Consider the following 17,280-nt stretch of genomic DNA (forward strand, 5'->3'; position numbering starts at 1 on the left):
ACATGTTGGTATTTGTGGTTTATGGGGACTCTCCATAGGCGTAATGGTTTTTATACTGAACAAACTGTGTGTGCTATTGCCCTACACCAACCCTACACCTAAACTTAGCCCTCACAGGAGACTTTGTGCATTTTTAGATTAAAAAAAAAACCTCTGTCATACCCATGTCATTATACAAATTTGTGTCCTCATAAACCACATAAACACGCACGCACGCACACACACACACACACACAGTCTTAAATCGCTGGGGTATATTTGTAGCAATAGCCAAAAATTGTAAATAAATACATTGACCCTACACTTTTGAATAGTAGTGTACATGCATTGATACAATGTTTTTTTTTTATTTTTTTTTTTTTACAAAAACATTTTCAATCATCTGGGAATTTAGATCAAAAGTTTTCAAACTCATGAGAAACTGATACAACTGTTGGTGCACAAATGCATAGTATGTGCATTTACTTGTTATCTAAATAATCATTCTGGGTATGAGTGCATTGGAGCTGAAATACAACCTCTTAAAGGGTGCTCAGACAGGAGACTTCCCTCCAAAATTACATTAGTTACTGGCTAGTCACATTGACTGAGATATTAACAGTGTATAAGTGGGAGAGACCAAGAGTGAAGGCAAGAGGAAGTGTAAGCATAGTTTATCCACAAGAGATTTATCAGGTATCCCATAAAACCTACCAAAGCATTAGACTATACTGAATCATGAACATTTTAGCTACATGACCCCCAGTTTAGAATCAGATGTAAATAATACCACACAAGGGGAAAAGAGCAGATGTTTCTTAATTGATCTGAGAGTCCAGTATGGTCTTAAATATCCAGAGCAGACTAAATAGCCTCAACCACCAACAAATGCCTTCAGAAGTTAAGTCTCCACCAGGGAGCCATAATCTCAGAATAATGTTAACATCAAATAATTAGACTTGAGCTCAAACAATTAAACACAACATTAGCCTTCTGAACTATTCACATGAGCCGAAGCTTAACACACAACTTTCATTAAGACAACACACACCAATAACACCCACATGAGCTTAGGCCTATATATACAGTGTCCTTCATTTGCACCCTTGGAAAATATCAGCAAAACAAGCTGTGATTTATCTTGGTGTTTTATTAAAGTACCTCAGTATTTCCACTGGAATGGATACCATCACTGTGCCATGATACTGCATTAAGCAGACTGTTGCCATGCTAATTTCTTCATGGAATGAGTGTGCCATTTATAGTCTTGCAAAGCTAATTAGTATAATAGATGCATGTTTCTGAGAGCTAAATGCATAGCAGTGAAGTGATAATGCAAGTGACACAATGAATATAGTGAGTTAACATGTCAAATGAAAATGAAACCGTGCTGGCAACCCATTTTACCTCTGTGAAGACGTAAATCATTTAAAATAAGACCAAAATATGTATTATGAATGTAAATATTTCTTGTTGGCTTTGAAAACTTTTCATCACATAGAGGTGCACCACATACAGTACCATTACAAAAATACATTGGCTGTCTAATCTTAGAGCACAGATGTTTTCAACATTGATGATAATAATAAGAAATGTTTCTTGTGAATATTACTGTATTTATAATTAAATAAATGCAACCTTGGTATAAGAGACTTAAGGGTTCAAAGTCATTAACAAATCTACTAATACCAAACTTTTCCAAGATCTCAACCATATAGTGCAACAATTATTGCACACATCTATAAAGAGAGGACTCAACACTCAAAGTACTAAATGTATACAAACAGACTGAGATTCCAATATTTATTGAAAACATGTCTCAATTTCCTGGAGCCTGTGGTGATAAGAGAGTAGCTTTCAGTAAAAGTGCTTTTATTTATTTTTGTGCTGTTATTACCGTAGATGCAAGCATTAAGAGAAGGACTGATTTGCTTTGAGAGCAGCTAATAAACACCATGTCTACACCGGATTCAACAATTGTCAAATTGCAACTTGATTCTTTTAGAAAGTTGCACCGACTGCCAATCCTGTGATAGCTTAATTGTCTCTCACAATCATGTCCATTACACTTGATTAGTGCATTATCTGACATTTTAAAGCAAAGAGGGTCAAGAATTGCCAATTACAGACAACATTATTGCAAAATTGCAACTCTGCGTGCAGTATTTTCTACACAGAAGAATTTTTCATTAAGAAATGATTTTAATGAAAAGGCTTTCAGTAGGTGCAATGATTACATACGTTTGAAATTCTGCTCTGCTGGAGCTCTCAAATATAAATTATGAGTTGCTCAAGAGGTTTGAAAGCGTCTCTGAGAATCTCTGGTGTGCCTTTGACCATCTGAGTAAAGCTGAGTTTGATCTGAGAGCTTCAGCAGATTATAGAGAGAAAGCATCTCTCAGAGAGAATATCAGGAGGAGGCCAATCAGTATATGCACTTAAACACACACATGCAATTCTTTCTATAAAACCAGTTTTGATGGTACAACATGACGCGTGATTAAATTGCATATTGTGACAGCTATGATAAATGCAGTGTTTTTCATTATGAGGCATGAATACATTTCTAAAAGGAGAAATTTCATTTCTTTCATGATGCATCTTTGTGTCGTGAGTCAAAACAGTTTACATAATAAATTGCCGTGTCTTAGGATGCTTAATTTAAACCAGAAAGCCCCCAGAGTGTTCTTTAGCTTTTCCCCCCATTTGTCATCTTCCCTCTTCTGTTCTGATCCACTTGGCTGTGTGGCAAACAGCCATCTAACTCGATTACATGCTTCTTCCTTAACCGACTGCAACAGCCAACCAAAAGCTGGACACACAGTAAAGTGATTATACACAGGAGCACAACCTAACGCACATCAAGGTGTATGTGTGTGAACAGCTATCAGAACTGTCACTTCTGAAGTCTAGAGCCGGGGGCGAAACGCGAGAGAGCAAAACACAGCCACTAAATCAGCTCCATTTGTATTTGCACAGACTCTCGTGCTCTGCCATGTCAATACTACTAAGAGACTGGGGGAATTCAACTTCTGAATGTAAGAGAAAAACAAAAAACAAAGAGAAGAGAAAGAATGCGAATAAGACATATAATACGAATCTTCTAAAGGCTAATATATGCATGTTACTGCTTATAGTTCTATTATGTAACACATTGCATAACACCACAAATATGACAAAGAATAAGACTCCTCATTCTTTGGAACTGACTATAAATAGCAAGTGAAATCATTTACTGCCTATTTTAGGCACATTTCCAATACAAATAACAGCTGCTGTTGTTTTAATCTCAGGCCAAAAATAGAGATATACAGTTAAAGGAATAAATCACCCTAAAAAAAAAAAAAAAAAATGAAAATTTGCTTAAAATGTACTCTCTCTCTCTGGCCATCCAAGATGCAAATGAGCGTGTTTTTCTTTTTAATAAGAAACAAATCCATCACTAAGGCATTTTAATTTTAACCTGTTGCTTTTGGCCAATGTATTTCTTTAGAACATGCAAAGCGGTGCTTGATCTGTGCATATTTCTCTCCGGATTCAGATTAAAGAACATTTTATTGAAGAAAGCGACTTTATGGATAGAGGACTCTATTTAGCTGGAAGCAGAAGTTATAAACATCTTGATGGATTTATTACAAAAAAAGCTTTTTGCTTCGCAAGACATTAACGGATGGACTGGAGTTTACTTATGTTTTTTTATCAGCTGTTTGAACTCTCATTCTGACGGCACCCATTCACTGCAGAGGATCCACTGGTGAGCAAGTGATGTAATGCTAAATTGATCCAGATCTGTTATGATGAAGAAACAAACTCATCTAAATCTTGGATAGCCTGAGGGCGAATATATTTTTAATAAATGTTTATTTTAGGGTGAACTATTCCTTTAAGACACAGAGAGGACATAAATTATGGCAGATTATCAAAGAACAGTCTGTGATTGCAGAAATTCACAGGTTATTGGTGGCAAAACAAGAACGACTATGCTGTTTCTGTCAGGTCTCCAATCAGATCTTTTAAGGCCACACTTTTGCTTCATTCACATGAGTCATATTGGAAGTAAGATGCTGCCTCTCAGAAGAGCCATAGACTCAAGACTTAATTTCCCTCATTATTCAAATTGTGAGAGTTAATGATCATTACAATTATTAAAATATCTTGCACCCGTCCTGCAAACACTCATTTAAACATAATAACATCTCTGTGTTAGTCATTATTATTAAAGACTGTATGCTTACTCAAGCATGTAGAGAGGGTTACTGGAGCTAAAATGTTGCTCTACATATATTTTGATACCAACCTACTGAAACTACTGAAAGTTGCTCTGGGCATGATGGTGAATCTGATTGAGAAAGACATTGATCAAATTCCAGATGAGGCAACAAGGTAAGAATTCACTGCATTATAAGTATACTAGACTGTGCCTTTAATGAATCTGAAATAAACTGACTTTTTTATTATTTGTAGTCTTGAATTCACATCGAGTTTCTGAATCAAAATTGATAACAGTATTTCCAACAGTTTTAAAAAATGTTCCTTTTTTATTTGACTCATTACATGTCCATGTAACTGCAGCATCATATTCAGATGTATGTAACGCTTGCAAAAACATCTTGAGAAAAGTTTTCACAGGCATAAAGTGTCTTGAAGTTATGGAATGGAACTAGAGTAGGTTTCTAGAGTTCATGACAGAGTTTAAATCCTCAGAGGTGCAGGAGGAGTCTATTAAAAAGAACTTTCAGTCTCTGAATAAAGACAACAGTGAACAGTGAGTGTAAATAGACAAAGAAAGCAGCAGAGAAACACCTCACCCACACTCTGTCATTTAACAGTGTGAAATTCATCACAAGACTGTAATTTCGTAAGCATTCACATACCACCTTTACATTTTCAGTCTATTTGTGCATCCAGTCCTCATCTCTGGCTGAACAACATCTTTCTGGGATATATTTTGTCCAAGCTCTGTGCCCCAGGCACCCCTGTCAGGTCAGGCCATTATGGAGTCAGTAGACATAGATACAGATGGACATCTCGAACTCAGAGGTAAACAAACTCAGGTCTTATAATTCAACCATTAACTACACAGACAGTGCACTAAACTGAGGTGTGCACACATTATAATATTCATTTGACGAATAATAAGGCTGCAACTTCGAATATTCACCACTAGATGGCAGAAGAAAATAAAAATAAAAATCACAAGTTGCAACGTTATCAGAATTCTAGTTTATGAGCAACCCTAGCAACAGCCTTTAGAATATTGTTTGTCTCATCGTTAAAAAAATATTTTTCTCTTTTACTGATATTTAAAACACATGACTCACCGATTCCTAAACACTGGGACTTGTGAATTCTCACGCGTTGGCAGGCCTGCTTAAATGACAAATGTATATGGCAAGCCATTTGGACTTTTATTCAATCTCAGGATATGAATTCTTGATATCAACAATTCAGTTTTTACTAGTTAAAATGTTAATTCTTGATATCAGGAATTAGATTTCTACTAGTGGCTATTTTTGATATCAGCAATTGTATTTCCACTAGTAACAATGTTAATTCTTGATATCAACAATTAAATTTTCACTAGTTAAAATGCTAATTGTTGATATCAAGAATTTAACTGTTGATATCAAGAATAGACATTGTTACTAGTAGACATCTAATTCCTGATATCAAGAATTAACATTTTAACTAGTAAAAATTGAATTACTGATATCAAGAATTCATATCATGTGAAGGAATAAAAGTCAAACCGGCTTGCCATAAATGTATAACATGTTGACACAGACACACTATAGGCCTACTTTGCCAGAAGCATGATATTGAACTCATTTATGGTTCCATTAAGAAGCTTTAACATCCATGGAATTATACTTTGCACAAAAAGTTTCTTTATAGTGAAAAAAGGTTAAATGTTCTTCACACTAATAAAAATGGTTCTGCTAACAACTGTTCACTCATACGTTCTTTGGGGAACTAAAATGGTTCTGTCACTGTGAAATCACCCTTTTGGAACCTGATTTTTTTTTTTTTTTTTAGAGCATATGCATATTCTGTTGTCCTTAAATGTAAAATATATTCAAATCTAGATGAAGTATTGCTTTATGACCTGATGACAGGTGGTTTAGGGATATTATTGTACATTGCTCCCACAAACTGGATTAATCTCAGATGTGATCAAATTCCTTAAGGAAGCGATAGTACAGTGTACTCAAAATTACAGTGCTAAACTGGTGCAAATATTTAGCTCCATAAAGCAGGTTGACATTACTTCATGTCAGTTCACACCTTAGGTACACCGAAACATAAATATAATGGAGTCATTGAAAAGTAAAACAATACCAGCATGCTGGGAGTTTGTATCCATCTATTAGATTTAACTCTGAACACTTTCAAGTTTGCTTTTAAGTTCTTTTTAAACCAAACTATATAGAATTGATTTCTACACAATAACTAAAGCCATATCCACATCATTCTGAGACAAAACAGAGGCGTATCATTTATAATCAACAACACCATTTCAAAGGATTTATTATTCAGAGCTTAAAATATACCCTTGCTGTAGGACAATCTTTCATTTTTTGATACTAGCATCCGTTTCCAAAAATCCTTAACCGTTTTATAAAACTGGAATGATTTTTTGAGCCAGGAGTGTGGTGAATCTCTAAAGCAGTTAATTTGCCCATAGTAAACATAGAAGTTAAATTATTTGGTAAAACAAATTATTAAATACAATCAAGAGATAGCATCAAGTGACCAAACAGACCGTAGCATTAACAGGATCAAATAAATCACAAAAGAAATTCACATTTTGATTCAAACCGCTTGTGAACCATAAGATATTGCACTTTAAAGCTTCCAAGTAAAGTTAAGCTATAAACATAACAGCTTAAGGCATAAAAAAAATCTCTTAAAAACAGAAAACCCTTCTTGATTTCCACATGATGCAACATGGCAAAAAGTACATTTTACATCTAGAAACATGTATACTCTAACGCACCATGTTAAAAAATGATTTAAAATATTCTCTTTGGTTGATTATTGTTCACTTAGTGTGATTCTCTGAATCTTTTAAACCCTCGCTGTTTCTCACATGCCATGACAGTCCATCGTTTGAGAAGTCTTAAGGCACGTATTACAGAAATTTTGTACGTGGACTAAAGCAAGATAGTGATTCATCCTGCCCGGTCTTGACGTGAAATGACTCAATAAGTGTGAACAAATAGCAGCCAAGAACACAAGAGTTTTTCTGTTATTTCTAAACACTATGTTTACAAGGCCAATCCCTAACACTCAGCCATTTGTCTCTCATGAATTGACTCAAAAGACAATCAATTCAAAGTATTCACTACGTAGATTCAGTACGTAGAATGAGCTTTTCCTTCAAAGGCAATATGTCTAATACCGAGGGAAGAGTAACAGGTTTGTCCTGCACACGCCTTCCAGAGGTTTTTCAGTTCTGACAATAAGAAACACCGTATACGACGTGTAGTGTTCATCCATTTGTGCTTATTGGCGCATGAAGAGATTGATCAGTCCGGCATTATGCAACTCTTGCCACAACCTCATTTCCATTCGCATGTCATGATTGGCATAAAAATGCACTTTACGTAGCTGTTTGTCGTAGTAGTGGTCTGAATACAAAGTGTAGTCAGGAGTCATGAACCCGTAAGCATCAACCTGTTAATAAAACAAACATCATCATATCATTAACTTTCTTTGGCAGACAAAAAAGGTTAAAAGGTTAATATTCCATCATTTGAAAATAATAATAGGCTTTGAATCTACACTAAAGCCTAACTGATAGTATTACCATTGTTTTTTTTGTGTCTGTTGCTGAAGCAGCCATGTAATTTTAGCTTGCTTCTACGAGTCTTTGGGCTTTTATCATGACTCGTGTTTTACCAGACTCGTACACGAACATGCCATATCTCTAGTGCAATGCTGTACCAGGTGAGCTACCGAGCAAGTTTACTAAAGAGAAAAGCCGGTTATGTGGAGCTGGTTATGTTTTGCATATGTCAAAATGTATTCTAAACAAATCTTGCACTATGGCAAAATGTTTTTGTGGGCTTAACATAGTATTATGCAAGGAACCGCATGAAAAGAAGACCTTGTTAATAGATAATCTACTCATTTTAAAGCAAGGGCACATTCTTAAAGAACCGGTTTGATTTAATTAAAATCTCAATTAAAAAAACTAAACAAACAAACCTGGTCACATGTATGCATAGCAGCTAAGAGCATCACTGCTCCCGTTGACGGCCTGTAAATTCTTCTCGCGCCAGTTCTCAGAAGCTTTGAATGCAGGAACCTTGATGAGAAAACAGAAAGTGTTAAACTTCAACACATACAAATGGAGACCAACAAAACAAAAAAGATCATCCAGTCCATTTAAATCATCCAACTAATTCAGGATGATCCTGAAATTCCACAAAAATATTAGGAAGCACAACAGTTTTCAACATTGATAATGATAAGAAATGTTTCTTGAGCAGAAAAGTGTACATTATCCCTTAGATTTTGTTTGCAAAGTTCACCTGTTTCTGAGGTAGCGGATAAAGTCTGGGTGGTAGATTTTGAATTTTTCTACTGTCACATCTTTACCAAAGTATGTAGGGGGCCTGAAAGAGATATGCATTATAAATAAATTGAGTCTTATTTATGCATATAATGTGCTATATTATAAAAGTGTCTTTTATCTACAAAAACAGTGAGAGTTGGATGTCGTGAGAGATGGACTTTATCTGATGTAGTGATCAAGGATATGCATAAGGAACTTTAGACTTGTCAGTTTAATATATTTACTTTTTGCTGCGCTCAGGGCCTTTAACAATTACTGTGTGCGTGGAAGCCGCCTTCATAAGAATATAATCTCTGTCGTGGTCTGGCAGGAATATGTACCTGGTTTCCTACAAAGGAGGAGATAAACAGAAATATGAGATAGCTAGCAGCAAACAACTTCCCAACTCAACATCAAAACACTTCCCTAAACAAAAGTATGTTTAACTTTTAGAGCAAGTCGCTATCAACAGCATGGGTTGCATTTGCAGGGAAGACATACCTTGATTGGACTGTAATAAAATGCATAATGTAAACTGTAGTGAGAAAATGTATTTGCTTTTGTTTTGTTTTTAAATCAACTTTCACACTCAATTTTCTCTAAATTTGAGGAAAGTCAAATCAAAACCAGTCTGTCACAGAACAGATCATAGTCAAAGGATTCAGTTTCACTCAATATAATAATTTTGACAAACAGTGGAATTACTGAGTCTTATCTTTTAAAAATGTTTACCTTGGATATAGGTGGACCTCTGTAGCCTACTCGAGCATAGCTACGCATAGAGTTTCGCATGGTGTTGGTTGAGAATGTGTAGAATGAAGTCCGTGATCCCACATCATTCTCAAACCCTGTAAGAGCCGCACCATTTACCCTACAGATGGGAGACCAAAGACAATTATTCTAATATTAATCAATAAACATGATTATCCTTCATTTCTAGCGAGAGAAGAGTCTAAATAATTAAAACATAACCCAAAACATTGATTTAAAGTAAAACTACACCATTATAAAAAGCATACAAATCAGTCAAAGACTTTCAGACAGTATAAGATGTGCATGAGACATGCATACTTTCTTTCTGAGATTTGACTCACTTTGAGAAGCACCAACCAAATAAATATTAATATCTTTTAATGATCCACCTCCTTACCTGAAGACATAGTCATGTTCATCTATCTCCTTGCCTTTCCTTGAACCATTAAGTATTCCACCATTTCCCACCACAGCACAGCGAATACACTCAGATGTGTTTGCTCTATTCTCCCAATCATCAAACATCAACCGATTTGCAGTTGTATTTAAAACTGCCAGCGAGCTGTTCAAAACTGTGGACAACAGACAATTGCTCGTTAATTGCGTCTGGCTATAGTGAATTCTGTGTAGCCTGTTTAAAATATAGCATCAGACATTTATCTAGGTTTTTGTTTTTTTGTAAATAATTGTATTGGCTAAAAATACTGTCAAACCCCAAGCACAAACGGACAATAAAAGCAGGTAAATTTGACGTTTTTCAAGCAGACACCCCAAAACAACACACCTTCGGCACTGACACTTCCCCAGCCGTGTGCTCCACCATAATGACTCAACCGCTGGTACTCTTCTGGACTAAAATGCTTTGCCCATTGGAGCACTGGGATATTGGTTAGAAACATCTCAGAATATTGAGTCTGAGGCACACGCTTCCTAATATTGTTGGGACAGTTCTGCAATAAAAAACAAATATTGAGAGAGGTTAGTATATTTCAGGGCAGTTGAAAACACTATTTTCACATTTAAACAACAATGGCTGACAGTTAATCGCAAAAAAACGATATTTTAAAGTAATTGGACCTGTTGTTTTGTTTTTACATGCATTATAATACAAAACAGTATTATCGTAAAACACTGTTACAATTTAAAAGAACCGTTTACTATTGTAATGTATTTTATTCCTAGAATGGAATTTTCAGCAGCCATTATTCCAGTCTTCAGTGTCACATGATCCTTCAGAAATCATTCTAATCTGATTTGATGCTTAAGAAACATTTTTTTTTTTATGATTATCAATGTTGAAAACAGTTACATTTTTTGTGGAAGCCATAATACATTTTATTATGAACAGAAAGTTTACAATAACAACATTTATTCTTTTGTACATGTCTTTACTGTCACTTTTGATCTTCTCGCTGAATAAAAAATAATTTCTTTAAAACAAACAAAAAAAAAAACATTTTGAACAGTAGGCTATGTATTATTTGTATTATAGAGCAGATGGTTTTCACTGGCCACAGTTGAGTTGTAATGTTTGGCTGTTTTAATTTGGGATATTTCATTGAATATTTTTCAGTGTCACCTAAATAAAATGCTGCTGTTCTGTTGTGACTGACTAACCATAGCTTACTACATACTGCTTTGCTTTTTCTCCGGATATCCACTGGCTTTTTGCTGAATTTGAATGATCATTAAATTTGAATGACCACTGCATTTGTACAAACACTTAAATGAAACTGACTTTAAGCAGGTGGCTTCTGGAAATTGCACTCACTCACGATACTAACAGACACGATACAATACTAGGCCCAAAAACACTCACTGTTTGTGAAGGAATGTCATCTGTGGCATACCGGTCACCAAAAAAGTCCGGCTCAGTGGGTTTTGCCACTGGTTTTGAGGAGCTTGTGAATGACTTTGCTTGATCAGACTTTGCATCATTTCCTGACTCTGATGAATCCTGAACATCTGATTTCTGAATATCTGATGAATTCTCCTCAGATGCTTCAACAGTGTCCAGTTCTTTCTCAGCAGACAGTTGATATTGCAAAGAACTGCTGTCATTCTTGTCAGAAAAAAACCTGCAGGCAAGAAAAGAAAAATAAGCAATGTTTTTCACTTCCTAACAGCAAGAATGAAGCCAAAGCCCACCAGCTCAATTAAAGGGGCCATTAGGAACAGGGAAACCACTGAATCGTACATCAATGTTTCACTGTTTGCCATAGAAAACAGCTGACTTGGTATCTGATACATCAGCAAACGCATCTTAATGAAAACAGGCATGCCAGCCATCTTCTGACTTCATAACTGAGGCAAGTGCCTCATTGTTCAACACAATAAAATGCAGATGACTGATAAGAAAACAGGAAATAAAAACTATATATAAAGCAGTTTAAAGGTACAGTTTAAATCAAATGAATGTACAAGGAAGAGAATGTATAAAATGCCTGAATGTCTTTTCCATTATTGCTTCATTGTGCATAATGTGAAATTATGTAAATGTTATGTAAATGTAACTGGAGTCATACTTCAAAATTCATAAAGAAATAGTTCACCCAAAAATATAAAAATTGCTCACTCTCGGGCCATGTAAGATATAGATGAGTTTATTTCTTCATCTGAACAAATTTGGAGAATTTTAGCATTATATGGATCCTCTGCAGTGAATGAATGGGTGCCGTCAGAGTCCAAATAGCTGATAAAAACATCACAATAATCAAAGTAATCCATATGATCCAGTCCACGAGTAAAAAAAAAAAATCCATATTTGTAAAAAAAAATTCTTTATTAAGATGTTTAACTTTAAACAATCGCTCCCTGCCAAAATAATAATATGGGTCTATAATTTATAATACCTCTTCTTCCCCTGCTGTCCTCTCACATCAAAATCCACTGACATATTTGTTTAGAACAGTTTGGACTGTTTTCACTTATAAACGGTGCTTGATCTGTGCATATTTCTCTCCTGATCCAAAGAAGTAAACTATTTCACTGGAGATAGCAATATGACAGATAGAGGACTTGTATTTTAATTAGAAGCAATGGTTTGAAGTTATAAACCTCTTAATGATGAATTGATATTATCTGCTGTTTGGACTCTTGTTCTGACGGCACCCATTCACTGCAAAGGATCTATTGGTGAGCAGAACATGGAACGCAAAAACTCATCTACATCTTCGATGGCCTGAGGGTGAGAACCTTTTCAGAATTTTTTTTTTTTGGGGTCTAAAGTTCTTCAATGCAAACATTGTTACATTTATAAAATACTTATCAACAGCTCATCATTAAGTCATTATTCTCAAACATAATTATACGTAGAGTGTTACTGGTACAACAGGTTTTCAACAGTAATTTTGAAATGTCCTAAAGTACTACTAACCGAACAAGTTTTAATGCCAGCTCGTTTCTGACTTTCTGTTTTTTTTTCTAACCATGCTTGGGTTAAAATTACATTTTTGCCCTTTTAAAAGCATCTGTGCTTTCACATAACAGACCCTACTTTCAGAGCAATGATTGTGCACTTCTCTAGAGAATACACTTCACCGGAGTTAAAGCCAAAGCCGAGCGATTCTACGCCTGACTGAACTAAAGGAGCAGACCCAGAGCCGTAGATCTCCCGTTGTTCATTTCTTTCCCTTACTGCAGAACAAAGCAGATAACTAAGGAAAGGTGATATCCCAAATGGTTTCTGCCTAACTACTTAAACATCTAAGGGAGTTTATTCCTTCCACTAGCAATTTTAGCTGCTCATTGGGACATTTATAAGCCTCTATTGTTTGTGAAGCTGTTTTGGAACAATATGTAGGCTATTGTGGAAAGTGCTATTCAAATAAATTGAAAGTAAAACCCTCCCCTCACTAGTGAAAAACAGAGACTCTCTTAGCTTGTGACACTCATCTCCACCGCAACGGCAAACATGGCTTCGCGCTGAACTGATTAGCAGAGGAAGCATGCACTGTGATCACGTATCTCAAGAGATGCATGCAAACTGTGACATCACTAACTGACAAATGGAAAAAAGCTTAACCTTAATCTTAATCCAACTTATTCAACCTCAGTAACTTTTTTTGTTCATGGACATGGCATTAAAATATGGCTGGCAGTCAATTCAGATAACAATAACAACAGTAATATTATGAAATATTATTCAAATGTAAATTTTTACATTGTAAACACACACAGCTGAAAATTCTGCTTTTCCATCACTGGAATAAATTACATTTGAAAATAAAAACGTAAAATAATGATGATAATAATAATAATAGTTTTTGTATATATTTATAAGACTATAAAAAAACACTAATTTCCTTTGACGAAAAAAATATTTGAATAAATTCAGGTTTGAAGCATACTGTAAGTAAAAAATAAAGGTTCCGAAAGGGTTCGTTTTTTTGTTTCGCATCAATGCCATTGAAGAATTATTTTGGGTTCCCCATCTTTCAGTGAACCATTTTTTTCTTACTGAGAAGAATGTTTAAACAACATATCAAACCTTTTTCCAATATAAACAACTTTTTTTTTTTTAATAAATATGTTCCATAGATGTTAAAGGTCCTTTATTGGGCCTATAACATCCTCTTCACAAGTTGGCAAAGATGAATAGTTTTTTTTAAGGAGTTCTCACTTTACCTGAAATGTTTACTTGGGAACATTCGGAGGCTCTTCACTTGCCATGGCACCTGAATCTGCGTAGTCACGCAAAGCACAACTAACGTCAATAATGCGACACCCAACAACCCAATGAACCACAGCAGAAGCCTCGTGGGCAGCCGGCTTGTCATCGTGCTACTTTCCTTGTGTTGCAAGTCTGCGTTCCCAAAAATGTCTGGTGATCTTGTAAGCACATGAGCGTTCTCCTGAGGAAAGTTTGAAGCAGTGTTTTGATGAAACTGGGGTTTAAAAGTACTCCTCAAGAGAAAGGGTCGGGAGGGTCGTTGCCAGTTAATTATTTGGTTTTGAGCTCCGGCTTTTGCATGTGGGAGTCTCCCGGCACCACCAGGACTTCTGTGAAAGGAGGAAAAAACAAGAGAGTGAAACTCAACATGGCGGCTTCTACACGGTAATCCTGTTTTAATTAAAGCGCCTGGAAAACCAGGAAGATGTGATCCTGGTTTCAAAGCGCACCTTTGCTCAAAGAGCGTTTCAGATGCTAATTAATAGTGTCAAAAAGACAGCAGGATTTGACAAAGGAAGAAACAGGGGAACAGATGCGGCTGTTTTCAGAGTCGTGTAAAGGAGAGGGTGAGGGAAAGCCTGAAATACTGTGGTAAAATTGCTTGTTAGTAGTTCTTCTAGGAAGCCAGAATTACTCCCCGAGGAAATATTTCCCTATGACCACATCTCCTGCTGATGTGTCTGGCATCATGTAACTTCTCAGAACATTTCACTGAAAAAAAGTGATTTTCTTGTCTTGTTTTCCCGGTACTAGTAACCAAATGCATACGAAGTCTTGTTTACTTACTTAACTTGAATAGGTTTTTCAGAAAACAAGACTTAAAATCATGTAATTTTGCTTCTCAAGTAAAAGTATCTTGATTTAAAAATGTTTGTACTGAAAAACAAGATCACTATTTTGAGTCAAGTAAGCAAAAAGTAGGCCTAAAAGATTTTAAAACATCTGACGCCCACTTTTCTCAGCGTTCACAGTCAGGCCCTCACTGAAGCAGAATCCCATTAACCCCTTCAGACTCTGTGACCACTGAAATGAACATCTCGTGGGTTTTGGTATAAACCAATATTTTTTTTGTTGCTTTTTCTGTAATGTGATTACTGTCTGGTCACTGATTGGTCCCTGAGCAACCAATCACAATGAATACATGACACCTAACTTCTGATCTGATCGAGCTTCAGGCATTACAAAAGACAAGCATGGCTAACCGACTAGACAGGACCTTTTATATGCTAATTTATGTTTACGGTAGCCTCATCAACTTGTACCTATTATAATCTTAATACTGTCCAGTGATAATATTAAAAGTTATTTTAGGGGATCTTTCAAGGATTTTTAACTTAATGTCCAACACAATGAACATCAGGACTTGAAAACTATCAGCGGGAACCTCTATGCTAAAATACAGACATGTAATGTTAATGTTTTATGATGAAAATGACTGTTTATTATTAACAGTATTAATATAACTTTATTAGTCTTCAAAGTGACTATACAACTATCATTCAATTCATAAGTGTTGTTAAAATATGAGGACATGAAAAAAGTAATAAACAAAATGCTGAGTTGGAACAAATCTTATTTCAACATTTGAAAAAGCAAATATAAAAAGGAAAATATCACACATATATCGCTTAGTGGAAAAACAAAATCTGGTCTTAAGGTTTGTTAATATAAGTATAGTGACATTAACAATTATTTGGAAGTCATTTAAAAAGAACTGGAAATACGAAATTACAATCTTTGCAAAATTGTCTTAGCTATGCCATTCAACATTCATGAATCATTAAAATATCCTGAAGATTCACATGCCACAATTTAGCAGTGATGAATCCCATTAAAGAACAGAAATATTTCTCTAAACGTTTTTGTAATTTCATTTAATTCTCAACTACTCTCTCAAATTCGGAGGCAGAAAGGCTTATGTTACGAGTTTTTGTCTTCAGAATTCCTGCTATTCTTTTTCTGTCATTTGTAGAATGAGAAGAATGCTATTTGTGTGAACTGCTTTGACTTTTACTCTGCTTACAATCCCAGTCTGAGTAATGTCTTAAAAATTAAACCATAAACCAAAGTCCATCTCTTATGAAACTGGATAGAATTTCTCAATAGTAGTAGAGTTAAAGACAATGAAATAAAGAAGGTCAAATAAAACACAAAAAGAACCAGCTTCACATCACATCAGACAAAGTAACTGTCCCCAAATGTAACATTCAAAGTCTTGCAACTTGCAGCAGCCCTTCAATCCAAGGAGAACTGGCAGAATATGTGAAAAGATACAAAAAAGAACTGTAAAACAAGTCAAAAGAGTCTCATACCTGAAGGGGAACTCCTGTCAAGCGAAGAGGGGTGAAGTCGAGTAGCAGTGTGCCTGGTTTAACAACATAGCTCTGTCACCCTCGCACGCACTGGGCTCAAGAGGCGGCCCTATTGTGAAAAGAGTAACAGCTGCTAGCAATTGGTCAACTCCCCTTCCCCCTCCCCCAAAGGAAGACATAAAATATGAGAACAACAGAGAGATGGTTACACACAACTCGGGGCTGGGTGATAACAACAGTGATGAACAAAACAAACCGTGACAAGAAGGTGCAAATTCAGGCATCAAACGACAGACGTAAGGATGCACATGTACACAGAATACCCAAAATGACATGCAGCGACATGCCGAAGACACCCTGGGTTCAAAGAGCCAGATAGTCTGCATTATCACAGCTGCCATATTTACATACTAGGCAGTTATCTTCACACTTTTCCACACAGTGGCCACTCCTCTTCCTGGTTGGTTAGGGGTGCAAAAGCAGGGGTGGTCACATGGGGACTTAAGACTTGTTGAGAAATAAATAGGCTGCATGTAACTTAAAAAAAATTGGAAACATCATGTGAGCGAGTAAGAGGCAAACTAGGGGTCAGAAATGTGGGTCAGAAGGGAGGACCTTCCTACAGATGGATGTGACTCACAGATTAGTGCACTTTTAGTGAGGAAGTGGAAGTGGTTAGTTGAGATGGCATACCTGAAAAGTCGTTTTGACAGTTTTTTTTGAAAACAATTAGTAAATAGTAAGATTTTAAAGTTTTTTTATATATATAGACTTTAATTCAAAACGATGCTTTAAATTGATCAAAAGTGACAAAAAATACTTTAAGAATTCAAATAAATGCTGTTCTTTTCATTGAGGAACCATTTCAACAAAATATGAAGTAGTGCAACTGTTTATTACATTGATTATAATGTTTCTTAAACAGAAAATCAGCATATTAGAATGATTTCTGAATGATCATGTGACAGTAATGATGCTGAAAATCCAGCTTTGCATCATATGAA

General features: G+C 35.7%; 1 protein-coding gene across 1 annotated transcript; it reads right to left on the minus strand.

Annotated features, from left to right (window-relative positions):
• Nucleotides 1-4,502: 4,502 nt before the first annotated feature.
• On the minus strand, nucleotides 4,503-16,385 carry st6galnac (ST6 (alpha-N-acetyl-neuraminyl-2,3-beta-galactosyl-1,3)-N-acetylgalactosaminide alpha-2,6-sialyltransferase). The gene is made up of 10 exons (XM_079388568.1): nucleotides 16,277-16,385; nucleotides 13,919-14,293; nucleotides 11,112-11,370; nucleotides 10,077-10,242; nucleotides 9,690-9,864; nucleotides 9,272-9,410; nucleotides 8,785-8,888; nucleotides 8,517-8,600; nucleotides 8,191-8,290; nucleotides 4,503-7,656 (listed from the first exon to the last, which is right to left on the minus strand). The coding sequence occupies exons 2-10, from the start codon at nucleotides 14,068-14,070 to the stop codon at nucleotides 7,486-7,488; spliced, it is 1,350 nt and encodes a 449-aa protein (XP_079244694.1). The 5' UTR covers nucleotides 14,071-14,293; nucleotides 16,277-16,385; the 3' UTR covers nucleotides 4,503-7,485.
• Between the last annotated feature and the right edge of the window lie 895 nt (nucleotides 16,386-17,280).

Source organism: Barbus barbus, assembly GCF_936440315.1.
Source record: "Barbus barbus genome assembly, chromosome: 32".
Lineage (NCBI taxonomy): Eukaryota > Metazoa > Chordata > Actinopteri > Cypriniformes > Cyprinidae > Barbus > Barbus barbus.